Consider the following 16809-nt stretch of genomic DNA (forward strand, 5'->3'; position numbering starts at 1 on the left):
CAAAATTTTAAGAAAGGTGATAAGTAGGATACTGCTTGCTACAGGCCCATCTCCTCATGGACTCCATGGTCAAATTGGTGGGGAGGGTTATCCTGGCTAAACTTTAATCATGGGCCCAAGATCACCATATTCTGACAGGGGTACCATATGGCTTTAGTCCTGACTCGTGCAGAAGCAGTCGCTCCCCACGCTCCCTGGTATCGTAGCATTCTGTGCATTGCTCACACTGCCTGCATATTAACCTGTGCCTGAGTTATTTCTTAGCCCTATACCGCATTGATTGACTGCTTATTGTCTTGTGCCAGATCTATTTTTTAGCGCTATACCGCATTGACTGCTCATTGATTTGTGCCAATTTGATATCGTAGCGCCTGATTGTGCCGGTGCCTCTGCCCATACCATTGCGACTTCCCAGACTGTGCCCCAATCTCGCCTAGTTTCGCTTTTGTTTTTGCTGCCATTTTGTTGTTTGTTTGCCTCCCAGCCCGTCCCTCCACCCCGCTCCCGCCTCCCAGCTGCTCCTCCCTCGCTCCGCCCCCCTCCACTATCTATATATGTCAGAGCAACAAACGCGCAGCGTTCACGCGCAGCGAACGCGCCCCATGCGCGCCGAAGGTGCGCCAAAGGTAAGCCCGTCTACTCCTGTTCGTGCCTGGACCGCGCCCAACGCCAGACCCCCTGGCCCCCGCAAAATCCACTCCACCCGCATAACGTACGACGCCGCCACCCTCTCAGCACTTAACCCCGGCCGACTCCAAAACTGCTACCAAGCAGCCCCAGGACACACCCATGGACCCTTCACCTGCCACTCCTGCAAATTAGACTGCATCAGAACCCACACCAAACCCACAGACTCCAAACAGAGCTTCGACACTAACCACCTGAAGTGCCTCCTGCTCAACACCCGCTCGGTCCACAGACACGCCATCGAACTTTGGAACCTACTCGACACCACATCACCGGGCGTCGCCTTTCTTACAGAAACCTCGATGAACGCCTCCTCAGCCCCCGACATTGCCATAGCAATCCCGGACAGCTACAAGATCATCCGAAAGGACTGCATCAACTAAACAGGAGGAGGCATCGCCATCGTCCATAAGAACACCATCCGCATCACGACCAGTTCCGATGACAACCTCACAACCGCCGAACACCTTCACTTCCAGATTCACACCGACCCTAAGACCACACTCCGAGGCACCCTCATCTATAGACCACCCGGACCCCGCACACAATTCAGCGAAGACATCACTGACTTCATCAGCCCACACGCCCTCCCCTCCGAGAACTACATTCTACTGGGAGACCTCAACTTCCACCTGGAAAAGAACAACAACAGCAACATCACCACCCTTCTGGACAACCTCGCCAATCTCTGACTCAAACTTCTTGTTGACACCCCCACCCACTATGCCGGGCACACGCTCGACCCAATCTTCACCTCCAGCAAGCACATCTCCTTTAATCACACCACAGCTCTCCATTGGACGGACCACAGCTGCGTTCACTTCAACTACAAAAAGACTACGACCCACAAACTCCCACAACCAATTCCCCGGAGAAACTGGAACAAAATTACTACAGACCAGCTCTTCACATCGCTTCACCAAAACCCTCCTGCTAAATCATCGGACCCAAACCTAGCAGCCACCAACCTCACACAATGGATCACTCATAGCGCTGACGAATTAGCACCCTTGAAAAACCTTCAAATCAAGCAAGGCAGCAAAAACGCCCCCTGGTTTAATGACGACCTTAAGAAATCCAAGAAGATCTGTCGCACCCTCGAGAAAGCCTGGCGAAAAAACCCAACCACTGACAACCTGGCCACCTTCAAGAACGCTACCCGCAAACACCACCAACTGATCCGATCCACCAAGAAATCAGCATTCAAGGATCGACTCGACAACAACGCCCACAACAGCAAGGAACTATTCAACTTCGTCAAAGAGTTTACCAACCCTACCGCCTGCACCAACAACATCACTCCCTCCCAAGACCTCTGCGACTCTCTAGCCTCGTTCTTCCACAACAAAATCGCTGACATACATAACAGCTTTGGAGACCAGTCCACCCCACCCACCTCCGAACTAAACCCCCCCTCCAACAACCTCTGCGCCTGGATCCCAATCACCACTGAAGACACCATCCGCCTGATGAACACATCCACTCAGGATCACCAACCGACCCTTGCCCCCACCACATTTTCAACTAAGCAGACTCCATTATCGCACCCCATCTCCGAGACGTCATCAACTGCTCCCTCAACTCCGCTAACTTCCTCGGAAAGCTGGAAACATGCCGAACTCAGCGCCCTCCTGAAGAAACCCACAGCAGACCCCACTGAACTTAAGAACTACCGCCCCATTTCGCTCCTCCCATTCCCCGCCAAAGTCATTGAGAAAGCAGTCAACAGTCAACTCGCCGCCTTCCTCGAATCCAACAAATCCCTCGACCCTTCACAGTCCGGCTTCCGAGCCAAACACAGCACCGAGACCGCCCTCATCGCAGCAACAGACAACATTCGAATTCTACTGGACAACGGAGAAACAGCTGCCCTCATCCTACTTGACCTCTCCGCAGCCTTCGACACAGTCTGTCATAGCACCCTTATACAACGCCTCAGCAATGTCGGAATACAAGGAAAAGCATTGGACTGGATCATCTCGTTTCTCGTCGGAAGAACCCAGAGAGTCCGCCTCCCCCCTTTTAGATCAGAGGCCACCGAAGTCATCTGCGGCGTACCACAAGGATCCTCACTCAGTCCCACCCTCTTCAACGTATACATGAGTCCCCTCGCATCCATCGCGCGCCAACACAACCTCAACATTATCTCCTATGCAGACGACACCCAGCTGATCCTCTCGCTCACCAAAGACCCAAACACCGCCAAAACCAACCTACACGAGGGGATGAAAGAAGTTGCCGAGTGGATGAAGAACAGCCGTTTAAATCTGAACTCGGACAAAACGGAACTCCTCATCTTAGGATCATCCCCCTCCGCCTGGGACGACTCATGGTGGCCTCCGGCCCTAGGAACCGCACCCATACCAACGGACCACGCACGTAACCTGGGCTTCATCCTGGACTCCTCCCTCTCGATGACCAGACAAGTCAATGCCGTCTCATCATCATGCTTCAACATCCTATGTATGCTCAAAAAAATCTTCAGTTGGATCCCCACCGAAACAAGAAAGACGGTCACCCATGCACTGGTCACAAGCCGACTGGACTACGGAAACACCCTTTACGCCGGAACCACAGCCAAACTACAGAAAAAACTCCAACGCATCCAAAACGCCTCAGCCAGACTCATCCTAGACATCCCCCGCCAAGCTCACATTTCCGGTCACCTGAAAGACCTCCACTGGCTCCCCGTTAACAAGAGAATAACATTCCGTCTCCTCACCCACACACACAAAGCCCTCTACGACCTAGGACCCGAATACCTCAACACGCGCCTGTCCTTTTACACCCCCACCCGCCAACTACGATCGTCCAATCAAGCCCTCGCCGCAATTCCACGCATCCAAAGATCCACCATGGGGGGAATATCCTTCTCCTACTTAGCGGCCAAGACCTGGAATTCTCTCCCCACCCACCTCCGCCTTACACAGAACCACCTCTCCTTCAGAAAACAACTAAAAACGTGGTTATTCGATAAGTAAAGTCCCCCCCGACCCCTCCCTCAAGCGCCTTGAGACCCTCTGGGTGAGTAGTGCGTGATACAAATTCAAACTTGACTTGACTTGACTTGAGTCTGGGAACCTTAGATCAATGTTTAAACCTTTACTCGCTAATTTCCAAGTATACTGTGCCAAAGTCTGGGGCGATCCATCTTGCTTTTCTAGATTTGTCATTTACCTTTGATAGGGTTAATCAGTGGAAACTGTGGAACAAGATGTTGGACCTTGGGATGGAATCATCATTAGTCACTTTTCGTTTCAACTAGATATGACTGCATGTGTTCGGTATGGTTCTTCTGGTGAGCGGTCAACTTTATTTGGGATTAGAAGGACTTGGATCTGGAAACAAACCTATCTAAAACACACTTCTTGATGTTCAGGCCACATCAACTAAAACAAAGTCCTTTGTTGTTGATTCAGTCCCAATTGACAAGGTTTAAACTTTTCAATATTTGGGAGTCCCATTGGACTCTGATATTTAATGGTGTCACCTAATTACTGTCAGATCTCAAAAAATTTGAGAGATGTGTGGAAGCCATTTTTCTGCACCTCAAATGGCGCTTCCTGGTCCCAATTATATGCCAGCAAAACATCGCGCTTTACAAGATGGCATATTACAATGTATGGCAATTAACTTCTGTCCTTGTTTTTTTGTTTGTTTATTGTGCATTTCATTAAGTGATGTATGAAAATTCAGGACTTATGCTGAAGTGACTTTGTGTTAAAAAGGAAATGTTTTTCTGTATTTAGGTCTTTTTAAAATTAAGAGCGAACTATATGAGGTCTTATTTATATGTAATTTTAAAGTGATTTTGTGGTATGGTTAGTAATGTGTATTTTTACCATTGTCCTACACTTGTGTTGTATCTTTTATGGTTGTGTTTGCAGAATAAAGTTGAATTGACTGAGTGCTCTACTTTGAATGTTGTAGTTATCCACCCACTGTATGACTTTTCATGCTGCATTGCTTTATTCTTTTCTTCAAGATTCATAAAGCGCATAGCTACCCAAAATCTGGCTTCCCAGCATTATTTGACTGGTTGGAGTGAGTGAATTAGAAAGATGAGCTTAGAGAAAAGATAGGTTTTAAGTTTTTTTTCCTGAAATTAACGAAGTTGTCCTCCCTTCTGATACTGATTGGCAGGGAGGTCCAAAATACCTAAAAGATCTGCCCCCACTTCTAGCTGTCTTGATTCGGGGGACAGAATGCAATAGATTGTTTGATCTCAGATCCCTATTGGCCTGATAGGGATTTATGTTCTCCCTGACTGTCCATCTTAAGCCTATTGGTGCATAGACTCTATGCTTTGTGCCCCACTTCAGGAACCAGATGAGCGCAGTTACACTTCATTTGTTAAACAATTCTTTAGATCCTTATTATATCCTGTTAAATTCAGTATCGCTCATTATCAATCCAAACTCGGTTCTCAGCATTGTATATAATGAATACAAAACATATTTTTAGTAATTAGAATAAGGACAAGTTCCTGGCTGATGGGGTTTCTGTTGGATAATATGTCATGGGAACAGCCCCACCCCCAACGGTCCATAAAGAGCCAGTCTCCTTAATATATTCTTACCTCCACACAGCACCATGTCTGACTAGTTAGCTTAAAGACTTCCCTATAAAATGATAATGTACAAGACTCTGAACAAACATCCATTCTGAAACAGAACACATTTTGGAATTCCTGCCACCCTCTATAGATTTCTTTGAAAGTTATACGACTATGCTACTCTAGCGTCCAAGCATGCAGGTTTCCCAGGAGATTGTACAAATATTGTTTTTTGTTGTTCCCATTGCTAACACAGAGTGTTTGCATTGGCAGCTATCAACATTTGGAAGCACGTTGTATGTATGCATATCTGCGCCTACCGCAGAATACCAAGAGATTTACATAGGAGTATAGGAGACATTTATTTCTTTATCCATACTCATAAAATAAACAGAGTTCTATAAATCTAATATCAGGAGTATCCAACTAGAAATCTTTTTCCATGAATCATACTTGCTTCAAATTGATTTCTATTGATGTCCATTTCTGTTGCAGATTTTATGAACTGGTTAGTAGTATAACTGAAGAAATTGGCAAAAACACAGAAGATGGAGAATGTGAGGGGGAGACCATGGAGGTAAAAACAAGCACGTCTTTTTAACAGATTGTTGTGAGATTAGATGGTCTAGGTGAAGTGAAGATTTAAAAAGTCGTTTGCACTTTCATGAATGAATGCTCAATGTAAAAAAAACTGGTGATGGTGTTCTTAGAGAGAGGGTATAAAAACATAGAAATAATCTTTTTTTAGAAAAGAAGGCCTTGATTAAATTCTTTGGTCGTCACTAAGTGTTCATTTTGGTGGATGTAGCTGTACGTTTGAGCAATATAGCTTGTAATGAATATAAACATTTCCCATATTATAGCTGGTTGTTGTGTCTTGCCGCATGTATTGTGACTGATGTATTTCAAAAGATCTTCCAAATTAGGAAACATGTACCTCCTCCTGTTCTGCTCACCCCGCCCCCTTTCTCAGTATAAACACAGCTGCTGATCCACAATGCACCGAAACAGATGTATCTACTCCTGTCTGCTATTGTATTCCACTAGAAGACTTTTTGCAAGACTTTACAACTTTGTTCCAGGCTGGGCATCTCTGTGTAAAGATAATCAGCGGTGTCTTAATACAACATAGTGCGTTTCTCCAGACTACGAACTTCAACACTAAGCTTTGCCAAGGTCTCCCAGGGTCACATTACAAACGTTGTTCCTTTTTACAAAATAAAAAAACATTTTCTATTTGTTCCAAACTCCCTCCCCCTGAGCCTTTTATGAAACACCTGAACAGTTTTTAATTGGTGAATCAATTCTATTTTATTGGTTTAGTTTCACAGAAAATAACTTGCAACTGAAACACGTACAACCCAGAGGCCAGCTGAAGAAGTAAACAAATACAAGCCCTGAAAGAAACCCCCCAATCAATCATATCCACGGTACCCCTGCTATATCAGCATAGCCACTTACTAGCTATGGGCAGTGTCTCTTCCTCCACTCGCTTAAGGCGTGTCCTCAGGTTGAGCCACAATGGATCCTGCAGCGGGTGTAGCAGCTTAAGGTATTAGGGCAATGTCAGTTTATTGAACTCTGTCAGCAGTCGTATAAAAGGGACACACAGCTCCTGGTATGCTTCTAGTTCAGGTTCTTTCAAAAGAACAACGGTCCCTTATACTTAAAATATTAATACTGTCATTTACATAGAAGTACAATGATATCTATGTTTTGACTCTCTAACTGGACATAATCATTTTAATATAAACGGTTAATTAAAACAACATATAAGTGTGTCATTTGTCAAAAAGGAAAAGGAGAAGGACTCTGGCATTAATTAGTTAGGCCTATAGCATTATTAGGTAGTTAGACCAACAAATACATATTCTGGTACCATAGCACAATTTGGTAATCAATAAGATTGTGTCAAGCTGCAAAGAGTTGACGACGTTTCGATCCACTTGTCAAAATACTGGGGTCCTCTTCAGGACAACAATGATAATGCCTGAGGTAATTGCTAAATGCAATAGTGGCTAAAAGGAGGGAAAGGAAAGAGAGGGAAGGGTAGGGGAATGGGAAAATAAGAAGAACAATACTTTGTTAGTATTAGGTCCAATTGGGAAATGTAATCATTACATTTGAGCATGCACAAGTAGTGGGCATGCATGGGCTAGAAGAATCAGCGCAAGTGCAACCGGAGTCGGGTGGACGCGCTTAAAAATGATCATATAGTGTGACTGATAGTAAGGAATATTTAGGGATAGTGAGAGTAGGCTTCTGTGTTGGCTAGGACATGCTAGATCGAGGGTTGCTCATAGTAGATAGTGACTAACCCTGGAATCTCAATCCCGAACGTTGATGCAGGAATGTTAATCCAGAAAGTTTGAGTGGTACAGTGACCCGGAGGGAAATTATTCACAAATGATGCCTTAGCGCAGTGGTATAGGAGTCCACACCTCGTTACACATACGCCAATTTCCAAGGATAAGCAGGCGACTGTCCGTACCCATGAGGACAAGCGGTGAGCGTAGGATTATACAATTACCTAGCAGGAGAAGAGAAGGGGTGATCGTACGGAACCATACGTTAGAGATTGTCAGGTAATGTGGTACGAACCGTGAAGAATAATGGTTGAATACTTTGTAGATAACCGCGATGAGGTAAGGTTGAGCGAAATTCCTGGATCACCAACGGTCACTATGGAGGAGTGAAAACGCAAGTAAATCCAGTGTATTGCCTACCAGTTAAGGGCTGGGGCGACAGAACTGAGAGCTCTCCCTGTGGAATTCGCCTCAATGCTGCGGGTCAGTATGAAGCAGGAAGGCGTGATCCTGCAAACTAATGTGCCCGCTAGGACATAAGGTGAGGATGTGCCCAGACGTGCATCACTGTAGTACTATGTGGAGCTTGGTGGGCGTGATTGCGCGTTCCAATCAAGAACGCTTGGACGCGACATGATGTCGTAAGTGTTGGTTTGTTGGTGGTGCCGCCGGACTAAAGTGGTGAACAATGGATTTCTTGTAAAGGATAGATAATGAGGAATTGGTAAGGCAAGAAAGATAAGGTAATCATAGCATCCATTCATAGTTGTTACAGTAATCAACACTATTATGGGTATAGTTAGGTATCGTTAGCAATAGTTAACAATTACTGATTAAGACATATACAATAGTAAGAAAACTGGAGTGAGTCATCATCAGAGTACTTACAGTAGATTGTATTAATGGTTACCTTATGACTGAGTTTGATGAGGTAATCATAACAGCCATTCATAGTTGTCATAGTAATAATCACTAATATGGTTATAGTTTGGTATCATTAGCAATAGTAAACAACTACTGAGTCAGACATATACAATAGTGCATACTGTAGGATTGTAATACTGGTCACCTTATGACTGTGTGTTGAAAACATATACAATTGGTATCCGTGAATTGGTTTTACATTTATGAACCCTGTTAGGGTGTGTTAGAACTGGCTATTTCTGGTAGGCTAAGGCTGACGCCATAGCCAGGCAGAAACCACCATTCTAGTCAGGGCAAGGAAGTCAGACGCCAAGATAACCTCTGCTCACCCCCTTGGTAGCTTGGCTCAAGCAGTAAGGCTAAACTCGGAGGCAATGTGTAAAGCCTTTGCGCCAGCGCACAACAGCAACAACATACTAGGCACACCACAGAAGAGACTCTACACAAGGTTATTATAAAAATAACTTTTGTATTGTAAAAACACATCAGATAAAATCACACATATACATGGTGCCAACTGGCACGGGCAATATTCACAGGGATTATGTACACAAGACAGGGCCACAAGGGCCACTGTCATATTCAGATATAGCACTTCTAGATAAAATGTAGAATATCAAATCACTTCTAGAATAAAGAATAAATGTAACATAAAATAATAATCAAAGATAACCACCAGTAACCACTGGTAACAGGAACCAGGACCTTACTAGGACCACCTGTACTAAGAAAGAAGAACCACCTAAGTATCACACAGCATTAGGGGTCTAAGAAAGAATACATTACTCATGATGCAATAAACCTACATTCAGAGGAGTAGAAAAGACAACCACCTAAGTATCACTCAGCATTTAGGGGTCTAGGAAAAGGACACATTACCCATGATGCAATAACCTACATTCAGAGGAGTAAGAATAGAGCACATGATGCAATAAAATACATTCAGGGGTGCAGCGCAAGAAGACACATGATGACTAAACATTCAGAGGTGCAGCGCATGGAAAGGAAGACACATAATGCATAAACATTCAGAGGTGCCATAACATAAGTCAATAGCGCAAAAACACACAGTAGGCAATTACTATTAAAAGCATAGGAATCGCATTGCGCCAACACTACATAAGCCACTACCTGTGGCAGTCCCTAGGCCAACTGGCCTTGATGGAGCAAAGATGCCCTGGGTCCAATGTCAGGGCGCGCTGCCATGCAGCGCCAGTCCAAAGTACAAAAAGCCTAAACGTGGCAGGTGCCCACAAAGTGCTGGGCACCTGGGCATCGCAATAAAATAAACTGCGACAGGGTCCTCACTGACCCTTGGGCGCAAACTGCGCCATGCTGGAGCCACACAGGCTCTAAAACAAACACTGTGGCCAAACGTTGGAGCCCTCAGGCTCTGCAAACAATGCCCCCTCAAGCCTTCTCCTGGCTCTGGACAACGTTGGGGCGACTTGCTGCCAACTGGGGCCGCCCTGACTCTGCGCCGTTCACGGTGGAGTCCCCTATGGGGGACTCTAATTTCTCAAAATGCCCCCAGAGCCTCTCAGGGCTCTAAATACGAAAAATGGGGCGGGGAGCCTCTCCGGGCTCCGTGCACGTTGGGGCGACCCACTGCCAACCGGGGCCGCCCATGAAGCCTTCATGGCTTCCTACTCGCGTTGGGGCGACCCACTGCCAACCGGGGCCGCCCAAGCACCCACTCTGTTGGAGTCCCTCTCGGGGGACTCTGAACTTCAAGCGCTGCCCTGCTGGGGCAGCAGAAAGAGAGGACAGGGCCCAGGTCACGGGGGCGGCACCGAAAGCGTGCCCGACACACCCCCCCAATCGCCTCGATCAGAGCCCCACTCACGGGCGGTCAGGCGCTCGCCGGTTCTCCTCTCCTCTCCGCGGCGGCTTCTCTCCTTCTCTCGTGGCAGGGCTCCCTCGACACACGGGAGCCCTGTTCACCGCCCATCTTCTTCCTCGCCGCCACGCTTCCTCTCTCCTCACCCGGGCAGCCTCTCTCCTTCCCTCGGGCGGCGGGGCTTCCGGCCGGCCGCGCTGGGATTGGCCGGCCGGCCATCCACTTCCGGGTCGCTGCGGGCAGCGCAGCGGCCCTTCTCCTTTAGGCAGGCAGGCGGGGAGGCATTTAAAATATCGGCAATACCGAAATAAAATAAAAGTACAAATAAGCGAGGTGGGCACTTGCAATGTAAATAAAGCGCTCCCAGCGCTATATGACGACCCACAGCGCTCCCAGGAGCAGGAATAAAGCGCTCTTAAGCGCCAAAGGAAATACAAAGCGCTGCCTGCGCCAAGAAAGACGAATCCAGCGCTCCCAAGCGCTATAGCCAAGAAAAAGCACTTCAAGGTGCTTAGGGGGGCAGAAAGTTCAGCATAGTCCCCCCTCAGCCCAGGCAAGGCAGAGGGGTCCCCCCAGAAGTCCTCCAGGCATCCAGGGGCTGGGCAGCGCCCGCCCCTGGTAGATTCAAGTCAGAAACAAGAACATTTTGGAAGGGGATACAACCCCTTCTTATACAGTGCAAAACCTTTGAAGTCCTTTGAAGTCCTTTGAAGCAGGCAGTGTGAGAACCAGCTGGACTGGTTTAGAGGGAAGTCCCCTTCAGTATCAGGGACAGAGGTGTCAGTCGCCCAGCGGGAGGTGGAGCCAGCTTTGTAGTTACACAGGAACAGCCCTTCACTATCAGGTGCCATCTCCTCCCACTTCCCTGGCAGCAGATGCTGCCTTTCATCCATGGGCTGACTCAGACAACCTCCTCGGCTCTCCAGCCCCTGTCATCCTCAAACCAGACAGTCAATCCACAAGCAGGCCCATGCACTCTGGGCCAGCCTCACCAGCCAATCACACGCTAGCAACAACCTAGACAAATATGCCAACTTCCAAAAGTAGTACTTCTAGACTAGACACAGTCATGTCGCATACATCATTTTGCAGCATTCACTCTCACGAGTTGATACATACCAAACTCGCCCCTGCACTCCCCACACATCAGGAACTACCATGGGCATACATACTCCCCATTCATTCCTATGGGAGGGCAGGTCACTCACCACACATACAGAGAGCTCAAGCACTTTACACTGTACCACAGTGAAAAAGTGCGCAGAGGCCTAAAATCACCAACACCAGGTTCCATAAACAGGCTAGGAAAAAGCAAAAAGTCTAGGGGTGAACCTGCCCAACGGGCCGGGTCCAACAGGGTGCATATGGACAATGTCAATATAAGGGTGGTCCAATCCTCCGACAGATTCAGACAAGTGTTAGACTTCTGGTCTGAAGAACCAATTTGAGTTTCTCCTTATTGAGGATTAGATTAATGTCCACACCTTTAGGGGGTGGTTTGATGACATTGATGACCTGCCAATGGATATCATCCTCTGAGTTTCTTTTCTCCAAAAAAGTGATCAACCATTGGGGATTTGGTACCTTACATAAGATCCCACTTCGATGTTGGCAGATTCAGATCTGGATCTTTTGTGTTGCTTGCAAATGTAAATTAAGTTGCAGGGACACATAATGGCATAAATAACATTTGAGGCGTTAAAGTTGGAGAATTGTTGCAGAGTGATTTTGATGTCATTAAACACAAATTCTTTGCTTTCAATAGTAAATTGACATGCTATGCAATTACCACATTTAGAATGCCCAACAAGTGGAGGTAGACCTCAAACATCATGTAGTGTCTGTGCTGATTTTTTTGGTGGGAGGCTAGCTCTAACTAGGTGATCTTTAATGCTCCAATTTTTCCGAAAGCAAAGAGAGGGCGCTCAAGTTTGAAACCTCCAGCATTTGGTATGGGCCTAAGTTTCAAAATGCATTTCTCACTTAGTGTCCTTTTTCATTCTTGGTGTGAGAAGAGTATCTTGTGGGCAGTACCAAGCTCTCTTTGCTGATTTCCGGACCAGTTTCCACAGCTAGCCTCTAGTCAGTAATTTGTCAGATAGGGTGTTGGCGTCACGAAAGTAGTACTCTTTAAATGAACAGTTCCTCCTGATGCGGAGAAATTGCGAGAATGGTAATGAGTCCCTCAAGGCATGGGGCGATGGCTGGAATAGGACAGTAGAGTGTGGGATTTCGATAGAGAGGGGTAAATAGTTCACTCTTAATGTGTCTGATCACTAGATCTAGGAAGGCAATTTCAGACTCACTATGTGTGAGAGTAAATCTCAAACCATTAAAATTTGTGTTGAGCCATTTAAGAAATTCTTGTAAGGTCTTTTCACACCCGTTCCAAATTTGAAAAATATCAGCTATATAGCGCTTGGAGGAGGAGCTACGCGTGCATCTAAGATGGCCCCGTTAGCACTGGGCTCCCAAGACCATCGTAGCCCCCCGAATATATCCTGCCACTTATCCTGTTCGTCGTTGAACTCTCAGTGTTGCTGAACCACAGGAGAATCGAATGCTGTAACCCGTGTCCCGGACGGACCCCGGATGCCAGAGTTGTGAGGTTAAAGAGTTTGTGGCATCTACCTCCCGGATGCCCGGCGCTTGAGTTGGCTAAGTGCCCGAGGTGTAGTTCAACAACAACGGTGCAGTCTACCGGAAGTGGCCGGTCTAGCCCTACTTTCGCTTTCGATTTCATCAATCGACATAGACTTCAGATCTGGGTGCATTACACTAGCGCGGACGACTCTACCGCTGTTAAAAGAGCTAATTGACTGCACAGTCTGATGAGGGACAAATTCTTGCCTTGAGAGATGGGTTTCTGGCCGACCATCGCCGGTGCTCTGCCTTGAGGCCTTCCTGTACCCTACCTCCGTGGGAGCGGTGTGAGCGTGTTCTGCGGATCGGAAGCTGAGGGATAGATTTTGTCGGGGGCACTTGGAAGTCTTACCCCCCTCCCTGAACGGTACAACGAATTGTGGATTGTACCGAAATGACAAATAAACCGGAGGGGGATAAGTAGAAATTGAACACTACTAGACGGGGAGGATACACCCAATCGAATGTTATGGACCGTTATGCCCAGGTTAAGGTATCGCCTAGTGGACCGGGTTGGACTCGTGATGAGGCGAGGAATTCCTCGGGTCCGGTAATGGAGCCAACGTTACAAGGTGTAATGGCCGCCATTGATGGGATTAAATCCTCCCTTGGCAAGCAAATGGAGACTCTTGCTCATAAGCTGGACACGTTATCCATTGAGGTGAATGATTCGTACAGACCTTACGAAAACTAGTGAAAAGGTCAAATCATTGGACATTAAAACATCAAGTCTCACGGATGACGTCACGGAATGGCAGACTGAGGTCCGCAATCTGAGGGCCTCGAATGACCTAGTCGTCCGTCGCCTGGAGGATTTCGAGGGGAGGGCCCGGAGGAATAACGTACGCATCATCGGAGTACCGGAAAAGGCGGAGGACCAGGCGGCAGACCTCTTTGTTGAGGATCCCATTGTCAACCATCTTGCACCCAAAGGCCTGAGCCAGTTCTTCACTGTCGAGCGGGCACACAGGGTCCCTGGCGGGAGGCCGCGTGTGGGCGCCACGCCTAGTCCTATTATAGCTCGGATATTTGATTTTCGGGACAGAGACGCCATCCTCCAGGCCTCCCGAGCGGGTGGGCCCTTGAAGTATGAGAATGCGTCCATCAGTTTCTACCGGGATTTCACACAGACTGTTCAAAATCAGAGACTCAGTTTTCTGGGAGTGAAGAGAAGACTTCGGGACATGGGACTCAAATATGCTATGCTTTTCCCTGCTAGGCTGTGGATCTAACACAGTGAGCGGGCCTACTTCTTTGAAAAGCCGGAGACCGCGGCGGACTGGTTGGACACCTTGTCGGCTCAGCAAGAGCCAGAGGGACAGAGTGGTGGTGCGGAGGGGGGGGGATCGCAGGAGAAGGAATGAGCACTGTGTTTCTGGTATCTGGGGACAACTTGGGTGCTGATTATTGTGATGGTTCAGATCTTATTATATTGCTTCATGTAGTAAGGTGGGGGGTTTAACGGGCATTCAGGGGGTCTTTCTCCTCCTCAGATCTACTTCTCGTAGTTTAGTTTAGATGTGGGGGCGACAGGCACACTGCGAGTTGGGGTGGATTTATAGTCGGAAGCAGGGGTGCAGGGAGGGGGGTATTGTAACAGGAAGTTTGGGGGGGTATCGTTTTTTTTATTTTGTTCATGTTCCTGCAAGGCACCATATCTCAAGACTTTTTCATTACTGTGCTGAACTCAAGGGAGGGTTGGGTCTTCTTCCTCTTTCATGATGGGGGTTAGGGGGTTGAGGGTGATGAGCCGGAACGTAAATGGGTTGGGCGATAAGATTAAACGCAGTGTAGTATTGCAGCTACTTAAAAGGCATTCTCCTGATGTGGTAGTGCTTCAAGAAACCCACTTGATGGGGAATACGTGCAAAGCGATGAATAGAAAGGGTTATCGCCTAGTGGCTCATGCTGGATTTACGACTCGTTCCCGAGGAGTTGGCATCCTTCTCAAAAATTCTCTTCCATTTGAGGTGAAATCTATTGTTTTGGATGATAGGGGGCGCTATGCTGCTGTATCAGGACACTGGGAGGGCTCTACGCTTTCTCTGGTGTCTATTTATGTTCCTCCTGGCTTGCAGTCTGCGACATTTGCTGACTTGGGACGGATTATACTGGATCATCCGAGTGGTTTCTTCATCCTGGGTGGTGACTTTAATGCGGTGGTTTCTGGTGTGTTGGATCGATATCCCCCTAGGGATGTTGGAAGGACCCCTAGGTGGTTGCCTAACTTTATTGAGACAATGGGCCTGACCGATTGCTGGAGGTTGCTCCACTCCAATCAGCAGCAATATACATTCCTCTCGGGCGCCCATGGCAGTCTTTCAAGGATAGACTATATTTTGGTACCTGCGGCCCAGGCGTTTTATGTCGCTGAGGTCAGTCATATGGCTAGGGGTGTTTCAGATCATTCCCCGCTTTGGCTTAGATTTGAACTAGCTCCTGGCTCAGGGGGGAGGGTAGCCCTCATTAACCCTTGGTATCTGCGCAACCCTAGATTCGGAATGATTTGGTAAAAGCGTTGGAGCATTATTTCCAGGATAATGAAGGCTCAGTCTCCTCGTTGGTCTCTCTATGGGAGGCTTTTAAGACGGTGCTTAAGGGCCAGGCTTTGTCCCTTATTACAGGTGTCAAAAGGCAGAAGGAGGAGGATGTGGTTAGAATTGAGACCGATATCGTCAGCTTAGAGCGGGAGCTTGAGGAAGAGGTGACCCGTGCTAGACTACATGTCTTGCAGTTGAAGCAGCTAGAATACAGAACGTTGGTCACGGATGGGGCGAAGGCCCTTAGTCAGGAACAGCAAGGGCGTCTTTATGACATTGGTGACAAGGCTGGCAAATTGATTGCTTGGCTGGACAAGAAAGACAGAGCTAGTCGCGTAGTTCCTGAGGTTGAGGTTGAGGCGGAGGGTGGTGTTTGTATAACTGATTTGCCGGGGATAGTGGACTGCTTCGCCGATCACTTTTGCTCTATTTATTCTTCTGTATCTGATAGACCAGAGGAGGATTCTCGCTTATTGTTACGAGACTTAGCGCTTCCGTGTCTATCTGTCAAGGATCGTGACCTCATTGATGGTAGGATTACCGCGGAGGAAGTGGCCTTAGCGGTGCGCTCCGCTGAATTCGGGTAAGGCCATGGGCCCCAATGGTCTCCCGATTGAACTCTACAAGCTTAGGCCAGACAAGATTGCTCCCTTTCTGAGAGACATCTTCTTAGAATCTCGGGAGTGTGGTCTTCTCCCTCGAGATCAGAGACTGGCGTCGATAGTGGTGATTCATAAGGAAGGGAAGCCTAGGAATAGATGTGCTTCATATCAGCCAATCTCGTTGTTGAAAGCAGAACCCCAGATTTTGGCTACATTGTTAGCTACCAGATTGCTTAAGGTCATTAGTGAACTTATCCATCCAGATCAATCTGGCTTTATCCCGCACAGGAATACTGCGTTGAATCTTAGGCATCTACATGGGGTTCTTGCGAGGACCTCTAAGTTATGGGAGCCAGCTGTATTGGCGTCGTTAGACACCACGATGGCTTTTGATACCGTTGAATGGCCATATCTATGGGCAGAATTGAACAAGTTTGGTTTAGGCCCGAACTTCATCAGTTGGGTGCGTCTTCTCTATACCGCACCCCTTGCTCAAGTAGTGGTTAACGGTCGTGTTTCTGCGCCATTTTGTCTTGGGAGGGGCAACCGACATGCTTGCCCCCTTTCCCCTCTTTTGTTTGCTTTGGCCCTTGAACCTCTAGCGGCTTGGCTTCGCTGGAAGCCTTCGATCAAAGGTATTCAATGGTCTCCGCAGTTCGAAGATCGCATTTCATTATATGCGGACAATATTTTATTGTATCTGACCTCTCCC

The 16809-nt window shown here is 47.5% G+C and overlaps 1 protein-coding gene across 2 annotated transcripts in view; it reads left to right on the forward strand.

Annotated features, from left to right (window-relative positions):
* The window catches only part of MAP3K5 (mitogen-activated protein kinase kinase kinase 5), a 1016304-nt gene that overhangs the window by 765255 nt on the left and 234240 nt on the right, over positions 1-16809 (forward strand). For both annotated transcript variants that reach the window (XM_086927404.1, XM_086927403.1), the window contains exon 14: positions 5738-5819. In XM_086927404.1, the coding sequence (XP_086783530.1) occupies positions 5738-5819 (82 nt within the window). The remainder of the gene's footprint in view (positions 1-5737; positions 5820-16809) is intronic.

This window comes from Lissotriton vulgaris, chromosome 6 (genome assembly GCF_964263255.1).
Source record: "Lissotriton vulgaris chromosome 6, aLisVul1.2, whole genome shotgun sequence".
NCBI lineage: Eukaryota > Metazoa > Chordata > Amphibia > Caudata > Salamandridae > Lissotriton > Lissotriton vulgaris.